This window comes from Hydra vulgaris, chromosome 03, assembly GCF_038396675.1.
Source record: "Hydra vulgaris chromosome 03, alternate assembly HydraT2T_AEP".
Lineage (NCBI taxonomy): Eukaryota > Metazoa > Cnidaria > Hydrozoa > Anthoathecata > Hydridae > Hydra > Hydra vulgaris.
In genome coordinates, this window is record NC_088922.1 from 36,733,069 (window position 1) to 36,757,978 (window position 24,910).

The 24,910-nt window shown below is 27.4% G+C and overlaps 1 protein-coding gene across 1 annotated transcript in view; it reads right to left on the reverse strand.

Annotated features, from left to right (window-relative positions):
* Nucleotides 1–10,308: 10,308 nt before the first annotated feature.
* The window catches only part of LOC100215626 (transient receptor potential cation channel subfamily A member 1 homolog), a 115,418-nt gene continuing 100,816 nt past the window's right edge, over nucleotides 10,309–24,910 (reverse strand). The window contains exons 11-19 of the mRNA XM_065793090.1: nucleotides 20,839–20,960; nucleotides 19,354–19,586; nucleotides 18,721–19,008; nucleotides 18,088–18,230; nucleotides 16,560–16,773; nucleotides 16,297–16,482; nucleotides 16,134–16,202; nucleotides 10,928–11,089; nucleotides 10,309–10,715 (exon numbers count right to left, since the gene is read on the reverse strand). Of these exons, the coding sequence (XP_065649162.1) occupies nucleotides 10,509–10,715; nucleotides 10,928–11,089; nucleotides 16,134–16,202; nucleotides 16,297–16,482; nucleotides 16,560–16,773; nucleotides 18,088–18,230; nucleotides 18,721–19,008; nucleotides 19,354–19,586; nucleotides 20,839–20,960 (1,624 nt within the window). The 3' untranslated portion in view covers nucleotides 10,309–10,508. The remainder of the gene's footprint in view (nucleotides 10,716–10,927; nucleotides 11,090–16,133; nucleotides 16,203–16,296; nucleotides 16,483–16,559; nucleotides 16,774–18,087; nucleotides 18,231–18,720; nucleotides 19,009–19,353; nucleotides 19,587–20,838; nucleotides 20,961–24,910) is intronic.

The following is a 24,910-nucleotide window of genomic DNA, read 5'->3' on the forward strand; positions in this document are numbered from 1 at the left end:
TTCCTGGCAAAAAATTTTTAATTTTCAAATTTTTCTTAATTTGTGCAATTTGCGGTTAAACTATTCTTTATTTTTGGTTTTGAAACCTAATAATTTTTCTTTATGATTTTATAATTTTTTATAAATATTTTTGATATAACTTACTAAAAAAAAAAGTGTGTGTGTGTGTGTGAGGGAAGGGTGGGGGCTCTGTTTATGATCTTTTATAAATATTTTTGATATAACTTAGCATTAATATAAAATAATTTTTTATAATTTTATAAACGCTCATGTTACTTGTTATAGATAAATAAAGGTATTCATGTAATCAATAAAATATGAAAAATTAGGTATTCCTGTAATCTGTAATATGTGACAAACCATGTATTCCTATAATATCTGTAATACGATAAAATAGGTATTCCTATCAGTGGCGGATCCAGCATTTTTTGATCTTTGAGATAGCTAACTTCCAGACATGGAGCTAACTCCAAACATTTACATGTTTATACTTATATCAAATAATAAGGGTTTGCAAAAAATTGCGATGATTGGAGGCTGGGAACAAAAAAGCCCCAAAATTTTTGCTACACCTGCCCCAAATGTGAGAAAAATTGATGAAATATTTTTTGTATTATTCTCAACTATGCTTATATTCATCGATAATTTTTAAGTTTTATAGTATTATCTCTCAGCGTTCAAAAATTATGACCATATAAAGTTTAAACCCCCTCAATTTAGGTTTAGATTTAGGAGACCACAGTTTGCTCGACGAAGTGCAGCACGATTTATCGCATTTAACCATTTTCTTCTAACCGCTTCATTCTTAGGAATGCGATAAAATTTAAGTTCTTTGTTTTTTTTTTACAATTATTTGTGCAACCTACAACACAACAACTCCTTGGCATCTTTTTGTCATAAAAAACAGTTGTAACACTATTTGATATTTGTGTTTGTTTTCCCTCCATTCAAGATGGTTGATTTATTTCACAATTTGGCGTGACGTCACGCCGACTAGATGGATACATTTATATCTATGTATATTATATTTATCTAGGGTATGGTGTGGTAATGTGGGTCTGCGGGGTAATCTGGATCTAATTCATATTTATTTGTTATATTGATAATGGCTTTATGTATAAAGTTGAAATTTTTACCACGTTGTTATAACATATTAGGTTAATTAATTTTAAGATATAACCTTGCTATGCTGTAAGAAACGGCACTTTTTTAGCTAAAATGCTAGATACATAAACAAAGTTATTTTTTTCTCCGTTTTTAAACTTCAGAGAAAATATATTCAAATAAGGCATAAACGCATGAAAAATGGTTATTTTGAACGTTAAATTACGATATTTTAAGGATAGTATACCTGTAAGACACTAACGCACATGGTTTGTTTAAAATTTGAAATATAATCAGGTGGGGTAAAGTGGGTCTATGTATGTAAAATATTATGATAAGTAATTATGTTATTGAATTTGTTGTTAGTAACATTATAAACCTATTAGTTTCATCAGACCATACTATTTTTGTGTTAATAATTCTTTAGAACTATTAAACACTTATGTTTGAAGTTTATATCTTTGAAGTTTACATTAAGAAACATGTGTATTTATTTGTATGAAACAATATGTTTACCTAGGACTTAGGCTAGGTCAAATAAAATCTTATATAAGACCTATTTGGTGTTAAAATATTTTTTTTTGGTGATACGTAATGATTTATGCTAATTTATTTCACTAAAAGATTAACAGATTTTTCATATATTACTTTAGAAAGTATTTTAAAAATGCCAAGATGATATAATAAAAAAATAAAACACAAGCACAATGCTAATAGTTTGGAAAGAGCAATTATGTTAGTATGTGAGGAAAAAAAGACCATTTATCACGCTGCAAAAGATTGTTCTGTTCCTAAAGAAACATCGAGAAGAAGAATAAAACAATAAGAATTTAATGGAAACAAACGTGAAAGTCAAAAAAGTGTACTAAGTGATAATGATGAAGCTATGAGTGTAGCATCAGTGCAGTATCAAAGATATGGTCTTCCATTAGATTCTCTTGACATTTGTAATTTAGTAGCTCACTTTTATTTGTCCGAGTTTTTAATTTTTATTGTTGTGCTGTGTATGTATGCACTTTCTTTTTCAACAAAAATATCTTAAGACTACTTTTTAAAATAAAACCTTGTATATATACTATAAAAAAAGGTGCGTGCATATAGAATGTATGTCAGATTTTTCATAAGCAGTAGTATTTTAAACCAGAACCACCAACGTTTTATGTAGACCCACATTACCCCACTACGTGGGGTAATGTGGGTCTATATAGGCATCTTCAAATAAAGGCTCCCTAGACCTATTTATGGTATTTTAAGTAATAGTTTTTTGTGAAATTTGTTTAGTAGGATGTCCAATCATGATTTTAAGACATCTTTTATCAGAAATCCGATACCTAAACATTGTTTTATTTTAACTCAAAGTCAGAAATTGTTAAAAATAGACTCAGATTACCCCACCCTACCCTATAATATATATCTGTATTCATGTATATTTTAACGCTTTGAAAAAAATGTGAAGAAGTAGCTCAAAGAAATCAAACAATAGGTAAATTTTATTAAACTATATAAACAAATGCTATGCAACAGACATATTAGCAATTTTGATTTCATTTTTTTCTTTGCCTCTTTTTAAATGTTTTTAATTTATTATTGGAAACCAAACCCTTCGATAGTTTTTGCTTCTTATTAAAAAATACATTAACAAGAATTTTTGTTGAAAACGTGATTCTTTCTTAATTTTCACACAAAAATTTGCTTTTTGGTGCGTATTTAGGTTATTTGGTTGTCTTTTTTTTGTGAAAGCCAATTTCCAGAGAATGTGACTTCTGGAATTGCTTGAACAATAAAAGGAATAGATTCTTTAAGTCCTATTATCATGAATGCGACATTTCCTTTGTACAAGTTCCCTTCTTTCTCAGCACAACATACTCTTCTCCTTGATACTGTGCTACTTTTTGTAAATACATGTCATCTACCATCATAATACAAACAGGAGAAATTTTTCCTTTTCCATGTAGAAGTTTTAAAGTCTTTATAGAATCAATACCTCCGTCTTAAACTTTATTTAATAAAGATATTGATGGTAAAGGGAACTTTTTAAGTAGTTTGTATACCTGTAAAGATGTGTATCGCAAAAGTAATAAAGATAAGTAATAAATAATCATAAAGCTCTATCTTTAATTTCATCTAAAATAGTGCCATATTTTTTTAATGTGTAGTTTCATAAGAAGGAAAATTTTCTAGCTTATTAATTTTATTAAGTTTTTGGATTATGTCCTTTAACAAACCAAATTAGTAATGGAAGTGGTGTTCGTTTATATTGCAAACGTACATTTAGGTAAACATCAACTGTTATTGATTCTAATATAGAAAATGTCTGTTCATTAAATACTATATTATAAAACACAACACCATTTTCAAATCGTTTAAATTGAAACCCTGGTGGTCCTACTGTTTCATTCAAATTATGTACATTTGTAATTTTATCATTTTTTAAATATTTCTATTTGATCTTTTTGGAATATTCTCAATTTAGGAGGACTTCGAGAAGTTTTTAAAATTGGTAAAGATGATTTTTTTGTGTGCAAAAGTTCACAAGAATACTTAAAAGGAACAGGTTTTAAAAACCAATTCAGGGTGCATTTATCACCTCTAATTATATATTTTTCTTCAAAATGAAGTTCACATAAAACAGAATGTTTTGTTTTGTCCAATCTGAACGATTAATAAATTGTACCCAAAGTTGATTTAAGTTTTGGTCTGTTGGAAAATGAAAAGATGCAATTTGTTTGTGTTTGTTGCTTAAGTATCCTGATGTACATTTTGGTACAGCACATTTGTTGACTATTTTTAATATAAATTCTTTGAAAGTTAGTAAACTCAGAAAGAAGAATATTTTTAAAAATAATATTTTAGCGTATTTTGTACGCTACTAAAACTTTTTGTCCAAAAAACTTTCAAAACCGGCCTCTTAATTTCCCCTTCAAAAATGTAAGATATACGGCCTCGAATATTACTACATTCACGGCAATGGATACTCCTACTTCTAGTAGTAGGCCATGGATACTCCTACTTCTTATAACAAATTGTTAACCCATCCACCCCCCAATTGCATGACGTAATATGTGGACAACACGTAAATAAACTTGACGATTAAACTGAGGTCTTTTTCGTACTTTTTGCATGCGAAATTTTTTATTAATAATAAAATGAGAATTAGGCTTTTTTCCACCTTGTCCCAAATTTTCCACCACAGCTATGTAATAATTTATTCCATAACTATACTTTTTTTTAACAGCAAAACTTTTATTTAAAGCAAATAAACTTTTCAAAATTGTAAACCGCAGGTAAGTTTTAGTCGCTTTTAAGGTAGTTCACCTATAAAAAATTTTTTTTATAAAAATAAGCTCTACCAAGATAATTTTTTTTTATATAATAAAATAAATATTGAAGAATTGAAAAAAAAAAGTTGAAAGTAATTTATCTCGATTATCCATACTTTTTTGTACACTTTAGTGTGAAAAAATGAAAATTTCATCACAGGACAACTAAAAATGTTTACATCAGATAGTCGTCCGCTGAGAATTGGAGTGTTCTATGTCCATTTTTGAGTTTTTTGACTTAGATGCATTTTATCGTTAACAATATGCAAATGTACTATGTCTAAAAGTTTCACATTGATCTGTCAAGTCTTGCACTTGTTTTCTTCAATAATCGTTTAAACTATGTCCAATTCGATAGGCCTGTTTAGTATTGGAGTGGTCTATGTCCGTCACCCAACAGAATGGCTTGATTTCACCGTCCGACTGAAGTTGGAAATGGCAGCTGAAGAGGCTAGGATTCGTGTTCTTTTAGATGAAATTGATTCTGACGAAAGGTAAACTCATTTGTATCACTAAACTTTCATGTTATTCAATAAATCTATTAATTTTTATCTGTTTAAGTCATCATGCCTCTTCCGGACCTAATTCTTTATGCATTTAACATAGATATTTACCTTACATGACAGATTAGGGTTATGTTTTTGTTTGGAAGCTTTTTTTTAATTGAAGTTTTTTTTATAGCTGGCATCAAGAAGGTAGTGACCCATCTGATAGTAGTGATGATGAAGACGAGCTTGATGTAGATAAGGCTGCCGACACAGACGGGAAAGAAAATGAAGGTTCAGATGAGGTTGATGAAGAAGATGCTGTGTCCGCTGCTGATACGAACGATAACAGAGTCGAAGGTGCTGATGATGAAACTGCCGATTTGGTCGAGAATGGAATACTAACGTAAGCGTTTTTAGCATGACACTTTTTTATTGAAAACTTATATTGATTATTATTATTATATTTGTGTTTCTTTATTTAACAGGGAGACTCCAAAGCTTCTTACGCGAAAAAGGCTTCGGCAGCCATTGAACTGGAAGCAGAACGTACGAAAGCGACCGCGAGAGGCAGGAGAGGAGTATGTTGACATTAAAGGCCGAAAACATCAAGAGAAGACTGTAGGAGAGGAATGCCCTGTTAACTGTTGTCTGAAATGTCGAAACAACATTGTTGCAATAGAGAGGGAAAAAATTCACTCAGACTTTTGGTCGCTTAGTGACCAAAAAAAGCGCACTTTTAATATAAATTTGTGCAACGTGATTTCAAAATTCGAGAACGACTTCGGCGTCAAACTCCTGACGAAAGCAGGAAGAGGTTTAGCTACCGGTACTTTTTTGAGGTTGGTGGCGAACGTATTCAGGTTTGTAAAACCTAATTCTAGAAGAATTAGTTATTTTTTTGACCACAATTTAAGCCCAGATAGTGGAGTGGCCACGTCTCCAAAGAAGGGGAGAAACAAAAAGAAATTCTTGCCTCAGGAAACTGTGCAGCAAATTTGTGACCATATCAACTCTTTTCCGAGGGTGGAGAGCCACTACAACCGCGCCAATACAAAGAAAGAGTTCTTAGAAACCGAACTTAGTCTAAAGAAGATGTTTCAGCTGTATAAAGAAATCCACACCAATGATCATGTCAATACTGAAAGCAAATACAGAGATATTTTCAACACAAAATTTAACATCGCTTTTCACAAACCGAAGAAAGATCGCTGTGATTACTGCGAAGAAATGAAACTGATTCCAACACCGTCCGAAGAGGAGGAACTCAAATATCTGGACCACTTATCTAAAAAGCTAGAGTGCAAGGAAGAGCGCAATAGGGACAGGAAAAATCACAAAAATGGAATTGACCCTACCGTTGCGGTTGTATCCTTTGACATGGAGAATGTAATGGCTTTGCCGAAAGCCAACGTTTCAAATTTTTTCTACAAGAGAAAGCTCAATATGTATAACTTAACTGGCCACTGCTCGCTAGATAATGTTACGTATTGCGCCGTTTGGCACGAGATGCTGTGTGGCCGCGCTGGAAATCATACCTGCAGTGCTCTACTTAAAATTCTTACGGAAATCGTTTTGAGGCGCCCAGGAATTAAGAAAATCATCTTGTGGTCGGATTCTTGTGTCCCACAAAACAAGAACAGCATCATGTCTTACGGTCTGGCGCATTTTATGAGACTAAACCCTCAAATTGAAAGCGTCGAGCAAAAGTACTCGGAGCCTGGCCACGGGAACGTGCAGGAGGTCGACGCCATTCGCAGTCTTATTGAAAAGAGTCTACGTTATTCCGAAGTGTTCAGTCCAGTGTCGGTATTAAGAAATTTACGTGCCCTAGGTGAAAAGACGGACAAACGTTCGTCTAGGGCGAAAACCTGCTCGCGGTAAGGTTCCTCGTGACGCTCGGCCGACTGTATGGACAATATCAATCAAACCAGTGATGACTGCTGAGAAAAAAAAAGATTTAAGCTCAGTGTTGAAGTACATGCCGCTCGTTGAACGCCAGTTTTTTTGCGACAATTTTGTAATCAAAAACATGTTAAGAAACTTAAAAATACAAATTCTGTGAACATTTGAATGCATTTTTCGTTTAATTGTCGATAAATATTTTGAACTGGTATTGAAAGCCATTCTAATATCCCTTTTATACTAAATCCATTCAATCCCTCTCCTAGCTTTTGAATTTTGAGAATTTTCATTAAAATAAGGTACTGTTTATCAAAGTATCAGTAAAAAAAATGGACTTAGAACAAATATTTCTTGAACTTTAAAAATTTTCGGAATTATAATGATCTATGTCTAAATTTGGTCAGCTGTTTAACGACCTTATAATTTTTTTAAATTAGAATTATATATTTTTTTAGAATCTTTACATCTGTTTAAATAAATAAATGGCCCCAAACAACACAATTGTTTAATAAAGAACAATTTGAGCACTGTTGAACTTTCAAACTTGATTATCTCCAAACTAGCTTTTGTGGACTTAGAACACTCCAATTCTCAGCGGACGTAGTTCCAAAAATTTGCATACTGGTTCTAAACTACCTATCTCTCATTTGTGCCATGGTTTTTAAACATACATGCTCCTGTGTGATGATATTATTTTTTTTTTTAAAGATTGCACTAAATATCAACATTGCGTGTTACATTGCATAAAAATAATATTTCCCATTATCAGTATTATAAATCCATGGCATAAATGAATCTCTTAACCATAATGAACAAACTGTGAAAATTTCAAGTCAAAAGCAGGTGTTTAACTAAAATTACAATATTTTGAACTTCTGAAAAATTGTAAAAACTAAAAATCAAGTAAATCAAGTTTTAAAATTATTTTTATAGTGTTAGACAATTACAAGTTGAACAAACGCATCAAAAACCCCCAGCTTCATATCCCAGTTGTTCCTTTTGGTTTTCAATATCAAGATACCTTTTTTTTATTGTTCTTAAAGTTTTCCTACGTTCTTTGACAGGTTGACGAGATTTGTGTTCCGTACGTGTTATTCGAAGAATATCTTGTTTCTGAGTTTTAGCGGCTGTTACAAAACCATCACATCCAAATGATGATAAAATTTCTCTAATAGCATTTCCTCCATCATTAAAATGTAAGACTGCAGAGTATACTGCCATTTCAAAAACCTCTCTGGTAACAAAAACTGATTTTGGACACTTTTGCCACACTAATGAATTAAGACATTCATTAGCATTTTGAGTTTCCCCATGGAGACATTTTAATAACAAGGTATCAGCAGATAAATCAAAGAATATAGGCTTAATTATATCATGAATCCACTTTGGTAGTGATACTTTGTTTTTATAGAAAGAAGTTCCTTTGATTTTATCATATTGCCATTTACACCATGTGTTTTCAGACCGTGGGCAAAATGAATGTCTAAAGTTCTGATCCGGAAACTCCGTTGAGTGAAAAAGAATAGCAAAAACTGCTTTCTTCATAGCATAGACATTACTTAAATTTTTTCTTATGGCAAGACCATAATAATTTTGCATACTGTTTATAGCAGGCTCAGTCAATTTATTTCTACCATGAATTGGGGTCTTCGTATTTTTATATGACTGTACAATACTGCGCAATCGTGATCCCATTTGCTTTTGAGCATGTCCTACACATTCAAGTTTTTCTGGTGTTATATTGTAAGACTTGTATGGCTGAGAATCAATAACTTCTTTATAAGAACTTGAATCGCCATCTCCAAGATATCTATCATAAATGATGTTATAGTTTTCAATGGAACGACTGAAAATGTTTATCGCACCAGCACTTTCCATAGAACGAGAAGATTTTAAATGATTGATTGAACAACTATGAGATAGTTTCCAAGTTTTTTATTTCTAAGAACCTTTACGACTCTCCCACATTTTACATCCCCGACAAAACTTAGAAAGTACTTCTACATCAACACATTTGTCTGCAATGATTCCAGACACGTAACCATTTAATGAAACATATCCTCTTTTTTGCCAAGCACCATCAATTTTAATACATTTTCTTATTGGTTCATTATTAAAGTCTATTTCCTTACAAGCTGCATTTTTCATGGATACAATGGCTACGTTTTTATATTCCTTTGCAACTTTTTTTTGTAAGTAATTAAATGAATTGTTTGTCATACTAAACATATTCATGCATTTTGTAAATTTCTCCATTCCACTGAAACCTTTTCCGATCTCACGAAAAACAACAACAGCACGTAGGTTTGCTTCAAACACAGTTTTTCCTTGAGACTTATCTGTAGTTGAACACTTCACTGATGTGTATGAAGACTCATTCCAATCACAACAAGTACAACTAATTTTGAATAAATGACAAAAACCCTTTCGAGATGTTAGGTTATCTGTTAACGTTATTGTACTGTTACACTCAGGGCATTTTAGAAGTGATACTAGATTCTTTAAATTCCAAAAGTTTACAATATATAAATAATTTTCATTGTTATTAATACTTTTGTTTGTGTCATTGCATTGATATTTTTTTCCAAATAATTTTCTTCCACTTGAAGAGGCTACCTCGTGTTGAACAGACACAACATTCTGTTTTTTTGCTTTTGTGAATTGATTTCTATGAAACTTTTTCTTTTTTAAACGCACAAAGTTCTGTTTGTTAGAAAGTTTCACAATCTCCATATTCCTAGCATGAAACGTTTGTATAACAAATATATATTAAGCTGAGATGAAACTCAAAGCAACTCAAAGAACAGCTGAAAACCTTATTTTTAATCTTAAAAAATGTGCTTTTGTTACTTGAAAGCATGACTAAAAGTGTTCATAATTTGCATAATAAATAAAGCAAAGTATACATAACATTCATATTTCAAAAAATATAGTTTAAACGAGTTAAGGATAGGATGATATAAATAATTTTTTGGTTGCCAGTATGTTGCTATGCGTTTTAAAAATACATTGTACAAGATTTTGTTTAATAACAAAAAAACTAAAATATATTTTAAACTTTTTTTTTCACAATAAGAAAGCTGAATAAATTTTGTACAAAAATCATCCAACACAGAAAAAACGATTTTTTTTGAATTTTGTGCCTTTTTTTTATAGGTGAACCTTAAAACTCCTTTTTTCACACGCAACAATTACAGGTAAGCATCTGGGTTTTCAAACATCCTCTCGTAAGTATTATTAAATTTACACAGCGCAAAACGATAACTATCGTTTATTGCTGTTTTTACAGGATAAAGTCTATTTTGGTTTGTATCGGTTTTATCAAAACAATGCTTTTTTCCATTTCTTATGGCAGAGTTTTATATTCTAGATGTCTAGTGACAGACATTGCTGCGAAATGCGCATACCAATCCAATTATTTATACAAATTTATCAAAATTGTGCATTTTAAATTGAACGAAGAAACTTGGTATAATAAAAAAATACAAATAATGTTTTGTTTAAAAAATTGTGCATTTTAAATTGAGCGAAGAGACTTTATATAATAAAATAATACTAATACTGTTTTTTTGTTTTACAAAATTAAACTATATATACTTTTGTTAATTTTATTTTAGTATTTTAGTTAAATAATTCACACAAACGAAATGAAATATCTTATTTCTATTTTTACTAAAATTTATTGCTAAGTTTTTTATTCATCGACTTTCGTTCTAGGTTTGGAAGATCTTCGACGTTGTTGTTTTAATACTTCGGTCATCATGGATCGTAGATTACTCAATTGTTCATTGACGTCGTTAACTTCTTGCATTTGTTTTTCAATTTCTTTTAACTTTTCATCTATAGCCGTCACACTATCCTGTATATCTCTAAGTTCTTCATTAACTCCAAATTCGTTATCCTGTTTGAAAAAATTAAATACATATTTATACATAAAATTACATGTATATAATCATATATAAATTATTCAAAAAATATATAAATTATTCAAAAAGTAAAAGATATATATATATATATATATATATATATATATATATATATATATATATATAACATTACCATTTTTTAAAAAATATTTGTGTGTGTGTGTAAATATATAGAAAATAACATTACCTTTCTTTCTTTCAAAATCTCCTGTATTAATTGGTAAACTTCAGATGAAATATTTAACGGCAGACCATCCTTGTTTGGGTAAAATGTCTGTGACTTTAATTTAACAAACTGCATTCTCAGTTTTTGCGGCAATATTTTTTCTGAATCTAAGCAAATTTCGATCTAAATAAAATTTTTGATTATAAAAGCCAACAATAAAACAGCTTTTTTAACAATTTAAACTAACTTCTTTCTAGTTTAGTGTGCTGATTTCAAAAGCTCGCAGCATTTCTGAAGTGCATCGCAGTGGTTCAAATCCTACTACTGGTACCTTTTTTTTTTTTTAAATCTTTTTTGATTTTGTAAAATACAAAATAAAATACTTTTGAAGTTTTATATAGTTAGATGTTATATACCTTAACAAACAAAAGGGAGAGAATTTAAAAAAAATCTTATTTACCGTTTTATTAAATCTTTTGTTTATTGAAAAGTGTTAAAACTGTTAAAACAAATTTGTCAAAAGAGGTTAGCAAAAGAGGTTACCCCGAAGAGGTTAGCTTGCGGCGTTTCTAAAATGCACCGCCGTAGTTCAAATCCTTGCACTTGCACATTTTTTTTTTTTAAATCTTTTTCTTTTAAATTTTTAAAATTCTTTTTCTTTAATCTTTAGATTACATTCTTTATTCTTTAAATTACAAAATACACCATAAATTTTAAGGTAGATATCTTCTTTAATAAACACTATTTTTTTAATTAAACTTTTTTTAAATGAAATGATAAATTTTTGAATGAATTTTAAAATGAAATGATAAATCTGAATAGTTTTTTTAATAAACCGTATCAGTCTAAATCAGTATTACTAACATTAGGTTAGTATTTAATTTAATGTTAAAATATTTTTTAACTTAATTTGAGAAATTATTAACCCAAGGGGAATTTTAAAACAGAAAAATACCCCTAACGTTTTTCTATATTTACAGAAGCATACAAAAACAAACTTCTTTTCTTTAAGTGATGTTACAAATATTGACTTGGTTGTTCACTCTTAACATTTTAAGATGTCTTAAGCAATTTTTTTTTGCAATTTTCTGATAACCAAATTTTTGCTTGTAAGCACCTGTTTCTCTTAGCCTGATCAAATCTACATGACCTGATTCTGATGCTGATTACTCCAAAACTCAAAATCTATTGAAAATTTTTATTTGAGAAATAATAAGTCCTTTTCAGCCTAATGTTAACAAACTCAGCTATGTGCTTTTATTTTTTGGTAAAAACACCTCCCCAAGCCTCCAGAGGGGCTACTACAGTTGAGAGTTTTTTTTTTTTACTCGTCTTTCTAATAATTTTTAATTGCAACTCTATCTGAACTTTAAACTCTGAAACCTTGTTAACAAGACCACTGTGTGGAGAACAGGTTGAGTGCAATATATTCAGAGGCTTAGAGTAGATTAGAATCTCAAATCTCAAGATTGTGTGCCAAGTGTTCTACCACATTTTGACCATTCAGTAGCTTTCAAAGAATAAGAGTTGATTTGACCAAGGATGGTTATCAAATGATGATGATTCCTAATTGATTCATTTAACTTGCAATTCGTACATGCTCAAAAAAGTTTAAAAGAATGCCCTAAAGTAAATTAAAACTGTTAATTTCCATCACAGAAACAGGATTAAAACAGTACTCTGCAATACAGTAGCTTTTGATAACTCCCTTTTGACTCTTTTTTGCAATAGTCACTTTGTCTTGTTGCTAAATAGCGTTTTGGTCTACTTAACTTTGATCTACTTAAATTACTTTCAATAATTTGTATAGGGCTTTAAATTTTAAAAGACTTTAAAATGGCTAAAGCTTTCTTGAAGAATGTTTTTAAGAATTTGTAAAAACCAATAAAGCAGTACAAAATTTTTTTAAGAATTTTTTGACCATCACATTTCAGTTTTTAAGCTTTTAATTCATACTTTAATTATAGTAAGCCATGGTTGTTAAAAATCTTAGCAAGTTTAATTTGATTTTTTTTAACAGCAAATTAGTGACATTGTAGTTAAAAAAAAACCAAACAAATGATAGAACATAAAATTAAAAGTTTCTTCATTGTTCAAGCAGGAAAATTTGAACACAAATTCACAAATAACAACACAAATTTTCAACACAAATTTACAGGAATTCTACTATAAAGCTCATGTCTGAAAGAGTTAAACATTGTTTCCATAATTATATTACAGAGAAAAATAACACAATAATACATTTGGTCACTTCACACAGAATAACAAATTTTATCATATTAAAAAACTATAATAGAAAATTTAAACTTTGAAACAAAAAAAATTTTATTTTTATTTTTCAAATTTTTCTTATATCAAAATAAATAATCAATAACTAATGAGTAAAATAAGTGAGTAAATTGTAAATAAAAAAATTTCGAAATTTTGTGAACCCAAAAATACATAAGATTCAATTTTGATTTTTAATTTGTATCAAACATGGAGGTGCTGGATTCAAAAAACCTATGCAAGATTTTTTATAAAGCAAGAATATTGATCTGGAAGAGATTTTTTGTTACTAACATAAATAGGCGAGAAAAATAACTGGTGAATTAGAAACAGCATTAAAAAACTAAATCCAACTTGCTGAGTGTGTCATTTATCATCTATATAAGATACATAGTTATATATTTGAATAATATAGATATACAGTTCTAAAAGCTTTATCTAAAATTATTTAAACCAAAAAAAAAAAAAAAAATTACTTATTTTTAAGATACTAAAGTATTTTTTGCCAGATAATCAAAAAATCATAATTATTTGTATAACTTTTCAACAAATTACAAAAAATATTTGTAAAACAATTAAAAAAAAAAAATTATATTTGATTTCTAACTTTTGGATAGCAACTTGTTCTTAACACTCATCAGGATAATTTTAATATATCTTATAGTATTTGCTTTGTTTTTTTAAAACAAGCTTTTTTTAAAACTTAAATTGGGATAGGTGCAAAGGAGTGTGTATATATCATCTGACTTGAATATATATATATATATATATATATATATATATATATATATATATATATATATATATATATATATATATATATATATATATATATATTTATATATATATATATATATATACACATATATACACATATATATATATATATATATATATATATATATATATATATATATATATATATATATATATATATATATATATATATATGTATATATATATATACATATGTATATATACATATATATATATATATATATATATATATATATATATATATATATATATATATATATATATATATATATATATATATATATATATATATATATATAAACAGTCTTGCATGGTAGTCAAAAAGTTATTTCCATAAACTGTAGTTTTAAAGAGAACATTATTTTAAACCAGACCAGAAAACGATTAAAACTTGAATAAAGTTTTTTTTTTGTAGTAGCAGACTATAAGATAGTTAATGTAGCAGCACTCCCTTGTAGCAGCAGGGTATAAGATAGTCGATGAAGCAGCACTTCCTTGTAGTAGCAGGCTATAAAATAGCCAATGTAGCAACACTCCCTTGTAGAAGCAGGCTATAAGATGGTTGATGTAGCAACACTTCGCGCATGTTTTAAAAATATTATAAAACAAAAAAACAAAAACGCTATTAATTAAAAAAAACTTTCTATTCATTATTATTGCAGTTTTTAAAAAAATAATAAAACTTAATGTACTTCTGCATTATTTTAATTGTTTTAACTTTAAGAAAACATTAAAATGTTGCTTAATTACTGAAATTGCTTAAATGTTGTTGAAAGAGACTTTTTTTACCATAAAAATTTTTCAACAACGATATAAGGATATATATATATATATATATATATATATATATATATATATATATATATATATATATATATATATACATACACATATACATATTTATTTATACATATACATATTTATTACTTATTACATATTTATACATATACATATATTTATTACTTATTACATATTTATACATATACATATATTTATTACTAATAAATGATAGTTAGAAAGTAAAACAAAAAAGTTTTTACTTAGAACTCTTACTTCTTTATTCCAACATAGAAATTGTACTTTAATAAACTTTTTTTTATTTTCACCCATAATAATTACAATTTTGTCACTTTGAAAACTTCAAATAGATAAAATAAGTAACACAAATTTTACAAAATCAATTTTCTTACTGAGTTAATTCGATATATTCTTACACAGTTAAATAATGTATATTTCATTAAGATTTAAAAGTACGCAAACTTTTTAATATAAAAACCTTGATTAATATTTATTAACTTGTAACTTGAAATTGTTAAAAATAAGTTGCGCTAATAAAATCTAAAAACCATTTTTACAATATTTTATTCTTAATTGAACAAATATAATTTTCTGATTGTGGGAAAAAAAATACTTCAATAGCTTTGAAAAAAAAAAAAAATACAAAATGACATCATATACTGAAGCTTTAAGAATTAAACACGCATGAAATAAATTATCAAGTCTATAGATTGCAGCGTTTATTATAAAGACTTCAAAAACCAAAGTAAAATGGAGAAGACTAGCTTGTACTAAAACGACAGCTTTAGTTTTATTGATATAGATTTATTTTAATTAAAAAAATTTAACTTAAATTTTTTTTTTAAACATTCACTTTAAAATGAACACAACGGATTCTTTTATTATTGATTATTGATGTTATTGATGTGGTTGTGGGTACTTGATGTGGTTGTGGGTACTTGATGTGGTTGTGGGTACTTGATGTGGTTGTGGATTATTGGTACTTGATGTGGGTTTACCAGTGGTATGAGGTTAACAAAACTGAAGATAATTTATCTGATTTAACTATATTTAAATCTATTAAGTTTTCAAGTTATTTCAATAATACCTGAAATTATAAAAGAAAAAACATCTTACATTTGTAAACAACATCTTACATTTGCTGTAAAAATAGAAATAAAAATTTTTGTAGCATAAAATTATCACAAATGGGATTTTCAATAAAAAGTTCTTGAAGGGCTTGGGAAGGAGGTCATTAAAAAAACTCTTGGAAACTCTTGAAAACTCTTGAAGCTGTGATTCTTGATAATACCAATTCAAATTTCTTTTATTATAAAAAACTATTTTATTATTAAAAACTAAATTTGAGTACTGTTGAATTAAAAGAATTTAACAATTTGTTTACCTGCATTGTAGCTTTTGATAATTCTGCTTCTTTCTGCACAGCTTGTATGTCATCAACAGCTAGACCAACCTATACAATTCAATTAATAAACATTTTTAAAAACTATGATTTACTTAAATACCTATGGCTTAACATTCTAAAAATAAAAGCAAAAAAATCATACCAGGAGATTCATAAGCACAATAACCATTATTATGAGGAAGAGTAAAAAAATTATCCAGGTGACTGTTGCAAAAGGTCTATCAAGGTAAGATAAATGATTTGAAAACACATCGTCAAAAGTAATTTCACCAGTCATCATCACTCCTGTTTTCACCAAAGCAGTAAATGGATGGTGAAATGCTGGAAGCTAAACCATTCAAAAAATTGATATTAAGTCAAATTAAATTAATAAGAAATAAACAAAAATTATTTTAAAAATTTTACCTCATTGTAATCATGAAACAACAAGTAAAATGAAAGACCAAATGCAATAATTAGAAAGACAAAAACAACAAAAAACTTCATAAAGGTTGTTATGACAAACAACAGCATGACAATATAAATTCCAAACACTGGAACTTTTTGTATAAATAAAATAAAGTTAAACCAGGCAAGAAAAATGCATAAAGCTCCAGTAGCTTTTTGGTATGTTCCGCATCTAAATAAAAAAAATTTGTTTAGTATATTTGTATGCATTTGAAAAATAAAATTTATTTCCAGCAAGGCTCCAGACCTCTATTTAAATTAGAAGTCAATTTTTGAAAATAAGGAAACAGTTACCGTAAAAAGATATGACAATGACACAAGATTGTGTTTTGGTAAGTAAAACAAGTGATGTTAACTCACCTGAGCTGCAACCATTTTAGCATTTGTAGAAAATAGAAAGACATATGATGGTGTGACAGAATCACACCATCATATGCAACCACATGTTGGCGTGGCTCTGTCATATATGCAACCATATGATTGTGTGACAGAGGCTCAAGCTTGACAGCTAATTATTATTTTCTTTTTACATTTTTCATAATTGCATTAGCATTCAAAAATATGGATGTTTTTTTTTTCAAAACAATTAAAATAGTCCTATTTAATATGATCCCCACCCTTTTTTATTTAAATGATCCCCACCCTTCTTTATTTAATATGATCCCCACCCTTTTTTATTTAATATGATCCCCACCCTTCTTTATTTAATATGATCCCCACCCTTCTTTATTTAATATGATCCCTACCCTTCTTTATTAATCATTAACAATAAAAACAAAAACATGTCTAACTACGTTTACAATATTTATTGCAATAAGTCTGAAAAAAAAAGAGCATCATTAGGAAACAGCTAGAGATTTATAGAGGTAAAGAAAAGAATCAAGAGAAAAAATAAAGAAATACACAATAGAGTAAAACTACCTTAGAAGATATATGAATATATGGTTTCTTTCATGGAAACCATATATATTCTTGGATATATGGTTTCCGTGAAGAAACCATATATATTCTTGGATATATGGTTTCCGTGAAGAAACCATATATTCAAAATCAAATCGAAGATGGTATTTGCGGACTAATAGTTCTTTTAACATATTTTCTGACATCATTAACATCTGACATCATTAACAAACTAGAGTATATAAAACAATAGCTGTATTACAAAAAAAAAAAACTTTACATTGCTAATAGATGTTTTTATCAAGTCTAAACTTTTTAGATAAAAAAAAGTCAAAATGGAGCTTAAGTGTATTGTCTAACACAATGTAAATTTAAAAAATAATAATAATAACAAATTCATAGAAATTGTAAAATTAAATTTTATGAAGTAGAAATAGTAGTAGTAATTGAACTTTTAAAGTAAAAGTAAAGCAAAGCTTTTTCAAGAAAAGTATTATTACAATCAAATAAAGTAAAAATTAAAATCGATTACAGTTTATTGACCCATAAATAAATAGTTATTATTATAAAAAACAAACTGTATTACATAATTCCATTATATCCAGGGATGCTAACAACCAATGGCAAAAAGTCATCAGATACATTTACAACAGCTAATATGTACACAGTCCATTCCAACAAGTTTCCAAAAGCGAAATAGGAAAGTCTTTGATTCATTAATTGAATTATCTAAGGAATAATTATAAAAAATTTTTAAAAATTATAAATACAATAATGAGTCATTTGTCTACTCAGGAAAAAAATTTCTATAAACTTTTGCAACATATAGTCTATAGAAAATTAAATAGAATTTTTATAGAAATTTTATTAACTTTTATAGAAACTGCTATATAAGTCTCTTTATTTATTTGACTTTTTTTCTACATATATTTATAAAGAAAATTTTCTGCATATATTTATATAGAAAAAAAAACATATACTTTCTACATATAATTATATTTAAAAAAACATATATTTTCTAAATATTTATATACATATACTAAAAAAAATTTTCTAAATATATTTATATAGAATTCTTTGTCTAAAAACTTTAAAATTTCTATAAACTTTTGAAATTTTATATAACTTTTTTTTCGAGGTATTCGCAAATGAAAACACTCCTTGTTACCAACTTCCCTTAAGTCTCTATTATGTATCTAAATGTAAATTAATTGTATACCTCAAATAACATATGAGCCAAAGACAAGAATACAACTACAACTTTTCCGATGTAAACAAAGAAAAACAAATCCCATTGACTTTTATCAACTTGAAGCAAGCAATCCTCAGCACGATAGGGCGCACGAAGTGGTGCAGTAGTTAAAACATACATTGTTAAAGACAACAAAAACATAACATACAACATGAGCTTAAGATAATAAATAAAAATTGCAAATTGTTGCCATTTCTTTGCAATAAGACTCATGACCAAGGGATGGGCTATTAGTTCTTTTTGCTTATACCTGATCTAAAATTAAAATTTATTCAAAGAACATAATAAGCTACTACATAGTAACTGCTTTACATAAAAACCTAATTAACTTAAACTACATTAGACTTTTTATATAGAGAATTTCAACTCAAATATGTCCTATGAATATAACATTTTGAAATAGTAAAACGAAAAAAGTTATTTTATTAATTTGCCATATTATACTATTGTATTTTTGTACATTACACTTTTGTATTGTATTTCTTCTGTTTAACTTGTTGCCATGTCAATTATTGTCATGTAATTTATTTAGTATAGATTTTTTTATTCTATGTTTTACATTTCAAATCAACTTCCAACAAAAGTTAAATAAAAAATTACCATCCAACTGAGACAATGGGCATTTTTAGACTCCATTTTTTTTTGAATGTTTTCAGGACTATATGTATCATCTGCAGTTGATCCTTTCAAAGTGTGTTTTTGTACTATATCACAAGGCCACTGTGAGTATGTGTCATCCAAGAACTCATAATCAAGAGTTATATTATACTCAGGATCATTAGTTAAATGATTGCTATCTGTTATACATTTGTTAAATGTAAATAATGCCAAATCTAAATCCAAATAAAAAATATTTTCAAAAACATTATTTCAAAGCAAATTGTGACTTATTGCCAAGCAAAGAATAACATCATAAAATGTAGAGAAAAGCAAAAAACACATACAACAGAACTTCTGATGAAAAAATATTTTTAACAAAGAGCTAGTTAAACATTTTATAAACTTTGCAAAAGATAAGAAAATTATTATCTCAAAATTTTTAGAGATTCAATAAAAAATATATTTTTTGAAAGAAAGCTCTCAATCTCAAAGCATGCTCTCTGTCAAAAGAACTAAGTGCGAGAGAGTGCATTAAAAATGACATAAAAAAAGTTTCAGTTAAGGAAATAAGTTTCGAATGTGGGGTTGTATGATTGGCAACGTTAAACAATGAAACACTTTATTTGTGTAAATTATTTTTTCATTTAATTCATAATATTTTATAGATGTTATTAGATAACAACAAACTTGTATGTATAATAAAAAAAACAAAGTAATAAATAAAAAAGAATGTCTGTTTTCGCTAAAATACAATAAAAAAATTTCTGATTTAAGCAAACATTTTCAACATAATGTTATATGATTGGTAACAATTTTGGTACAATTGACAACATTAAATAACACACCACAAGTATTGTGGTATGCTATATAATGTTGATTGGCAACATTAAATAACGCACCACTTGATTTGTGTTTTTATTTGTAATTTTCTATAGATGTTATTAAATAAGTTTTTTGTACATTGTACATTGGAAAATAAATATTTTAATTAACTTTTTTTTTTCAATTGTAACTCAGATTGTCAGCAGAGTAGTGCATCATGCATCACTTTGACAAAAAAGAAAACAAAAAAATAATTTTGTTCCTATCTTAAAGGTAATTTTAAAGAACCTTTTTTTATTTAAATAAACAAATTCAAAATAAACAAAATCTCAAAACCTGAGTCAAGGCAAAAGACTTAAAAAATGTAATTTTTATACATAAAAATATTCCTAAGAAAATCTATTTTTACAACTTCTATTGTAAATTTTAAATAAATTTAAATTATTTAGATTTTTTTTTAATTTAAAAAAATTATAAATTTGCATATATCACTAATTGTGATATGACCCACAGTCAGATCACAATCACCAAGTTTTTGCACTGATAACCCATAACTTACACAAGCAAAAAGCTGTCAAAAAATGTAATTTTTAAAAACAAATGTTGAATGACAAAAATTATTTCTAAATTTAAACTTTATATTAATTAAAAATTAATTATAACCTGGTAATTTTTTTATCATTTTTCTTAAGGGTGTGGTGACTTTCATAGTCACTAAATCAATTGTCTTGTTTTGTAAAACAATCCTCCAGTCTGGATGACTAAGCAATGTCTTTGCAGCATCTCTAAAAAAAAAAAAAAATTGCAATCAACTTTAATTTAATTTAATTGTTTAATTTTTAATTTAAATAATTTTTTTATGTTTATAAACACATACTTTTTTTATTTTAATTAAAAGTATATTGAATATGACACATATACCAGGTTACATAGTATGGTAATTAAAAATGGTACGTTTAATGATTTTAGATTTTAAAATAAAAAACGATAAACTACAAAATACTGTTAAAATTTAAAACTAAATTGTAAAATACTAATTTAAAATTTTAAAATTAATCTCTTCAAGTACTTTACTTTTCTTGTATTACTAACTATATTATCTAATATAACATTATTAGTAAATGTTTTGCTACAAAAATGTTTTTTTCTAAAAAAAAATCATTAAAAAAATTTAAAAAAAATCATTAAAAAAAATCAAAAAAAAAAAATCATGTTGTCTTTATTGATCATATTGATTTTAACATTTTTTGCTAACAGATGCTAACAAACCAAAATTATAAAAACCAATTTTCAATGAATACATGAAAATGATTTGTAAAAACTTAAAGAAAAAATCAGTCACAACAACACATCAATGTTAAAATGAGAACTTACTTGTACTTAAAAACAACACAAAATGGTTCAAAAGTCCTAAAGTAAACTTTAAATAATAATAATAATAATAATAATAATAATATAAAAACCTAATAATAATAAAATATTATAATTTGCTGTATTAACATTAGAGTAGAGCAATTTTCAAAGCAAAAAAATTAAGTTCTGAAATGAATTTGCCTGAGGCGCAAATTTTTGTTTACGTTTAGAAGTTTACAAAAGAACACAAAACAAATGTTATTTTTTTCGAAAAAAGAAATGAGAAAAATTATTTTTTACTTTTGCAGCACATGTTTTAACTTTAACACTAAGTTGCTCATAGAAACAACACAATTACAATATTTAAGACACACTAGATAAAATGTAAAAAAAGATACATTACATACAATAGATACACTACATAAAAAAAGATATATAATATTGAGAAAAAAAGGAAACCTAAATCAATAACTTATTACAAATAAGATGTTGGTTGAGACCCTCTATCTATGGGAGGCCTGACTCAACATCTAAATTATGCTTTTTAAAGTTTTACTGTTTATAATAAAAAATTTCTTTTCATAATACTTCATTTTCTTTTAATCAATTTTTTATCGAATTAACAAAAAAATTTGCTGTTATTGTTTAGTTTTGTTGATTAGTATGAAAAACAAAATTCTCATCACAAAATCGATAAAATTGGACAATGGCTCATTGACCAAAAGGATTCTCTACATTTGAGAACTTGCCTAATAGTTAGTTTTGTTAAGTACTTTCATTGATTCACTAACATAGCAAACAAAATATTTTCTGACAGAAAATTTCTTTGTAATTTGACTATACTAATAAGTTTGTCAAATAAGTAGCAAGATTTCTTTCTGATTCCAAAGAAATGATTGGATTCGTACATATAGGTGGTTAACCTTGAAAACCACTTGAAATTCTATTACAAATGCAAAAAAAATATTTCTGATCTGTACTTAATTTTTGGATCAATATTTGAAAGTTCCACCTTAATAGTAAGTTTTATTATGCATTAGATAAATGTGGAGTGGTTAGGGCTATCACTCTTGTCATTTTTACAGCCTCTTGAAGTTCTATTCAAACGTAACCTCGACCACATTTAAATGTAGCAATTGATAGTATCTCAAAATTTTTCAAGATTTTTCTAGTAGCATCTTTAAATCCTCTAAAGTTATTTTTGTCCCAACTAAGTGTTGTGCTAGATGGCAAAGAGGTAACTCATTAATGTCAAATAAGCACATAAGCTGCCTAAATGACAATCAAGAAATAATTAAAATCTTCCTCTATTTGAACTCAAAAAGCATCTTAAATATTTTGAGTGATCAACTTTAATGTAATGCACCTATTTAACATAAATTTGTTTGTTTAGTATGCTCTGTTCCACATTTTTTAAATTATTTTTTAAAATAACAGTATATATTGTCAATAAGCAATTAACAAAAAATCTATTGCTTATAGTAATTTATACAAAATTTATAAAAACAAACAAGAAGTTAAAAACATTTTGCTTAGCTTGTTTGTACTTGTAGTGTAACTACATACATATGCAAGTTGAATGACAATTGTAATATAGTGATGCATTCATGCAGAACACATCATAAAAATGTAGCTCATTATGTTTTCTGAAAGATTTGATTTTCACTATTTACAAATGCTTTTATATATATATGTGTATATATATATATATATATATATATATATATATATATATATATATATATATATATATATATATATATATATAATATATCACCATCCCACCTATCCCAAAATTATAGATTTCGTATTTTGTGTAGATTAAATAAAGGAATTATTAATCCCTAGAGTATCCCTATAGTAAAAAACCTATATTAAAAAAACAACCTGAGGTTCGTTATATTCTTAAGAGACTGTCACCGTAAAATATTGAGTTGAGTTTCACATCAAACGTCATTAAGCAATCAAAAAACAATGGTATATTTAAACATTTTATTTTTAAACAAGTCTTATTTTTTTGTATTTACCAATTTTTAAATAATTGAAAAAAAATTCGGTCAGAATATCTTCCAAAATGTTTAACTTTCATTTATAGACTTTAATGCCAGCGCTTCACAATTCCTAAAATTAGCATCACGATGTCCTTTCCCAAACCACTTAATGACATAATCCTTTGGATCGAAATGCGTAATTGGTGGACCTACTAATGAAATGAACATTAAACTCGACAGTTTTTATTAATAAAGAGAAACTCTTTATTAATAAAAATCTTATCTTTTATTAATAAAGAGAAACTCTTTATTAATAAAAGATAAGATAATAAAAGCATAGAAGATAAAGATAAGATAATAAAAGCAAAGAAGATAAGATTATATTCATAGTAGAAAAAGAACGCTCACATTCAGCTGTTGAAACAATCAAGGTATTTATAGCAATTCTCAGAGGCTGAAGATCATTAGGGGTTTTATTACAGTCACCAGTGGAAATGTATTCACAAAACCCTTGGACTGCCGTAATTTCACAAATATTTAAAGTTTTTGCTAATTGTCTAATATCTCCAAAGCATGGATCTTGGTCTGCAAACCATTGTGGCTTATCAAAAATTTGTAAATTTTTTATTAAATTATTGTATTTTTCTTTGTTTGGATCATTTTCTTTGTCTTGTAAAGATTTATGCGCAGCTCTAGTTGTAAACATTCTAGAATCAAGATTTTCACTTAGTTTACTAAAAAATTCATTTTGATTAATTTTAGAAACTTTTCCGATCTGTAGTTTGACGCCTTTAAATTCAAACTTTTCTGCTGCAAGCTGCGTTTGCGAATAATATTCACCTGAATTATTTCTCATTGATTGAAATATATGGTATTTTAAGGTGATAAGCCAATGTGCATCAGGTAAAGAAGTTTGCCTATCTTATAATTTTTTAGAAAGATGTTCTAGTTCTATTAAAGCATCTAACATTAGTCCCATGTTGAGTATGAAATTGATATCACATAATTTATTTTTAAGACCTGCATATTGGGCTCTATCTCCTCCATTACGCTTTAAATCCGATGAAGATTCATGAAAGTGTTGATACAATGCTGCATAATTATTCCAAACAGCCATCACAGATCGAGCGCTAGACGACACCCATCTAGTGCCTAGAATTCGTCCAACGGAATTTAGTTTTACACTTAAAGCCATAGCAACAGTTTCCAGTTCTTTTTTGTTTTTAGGAGATGCACTGTAAATGAAATATAGTTTATCAAAAAAGCTTTTCATGTGACAAATTGGTAAGATATCGCGCACAACATCATTTACTGCTAACTCTAATCGGTGATTGCTACAATGCCATAAAATCAAATTAGGAAACTGATTCAAAAGTAACTCGGCCTTTTTG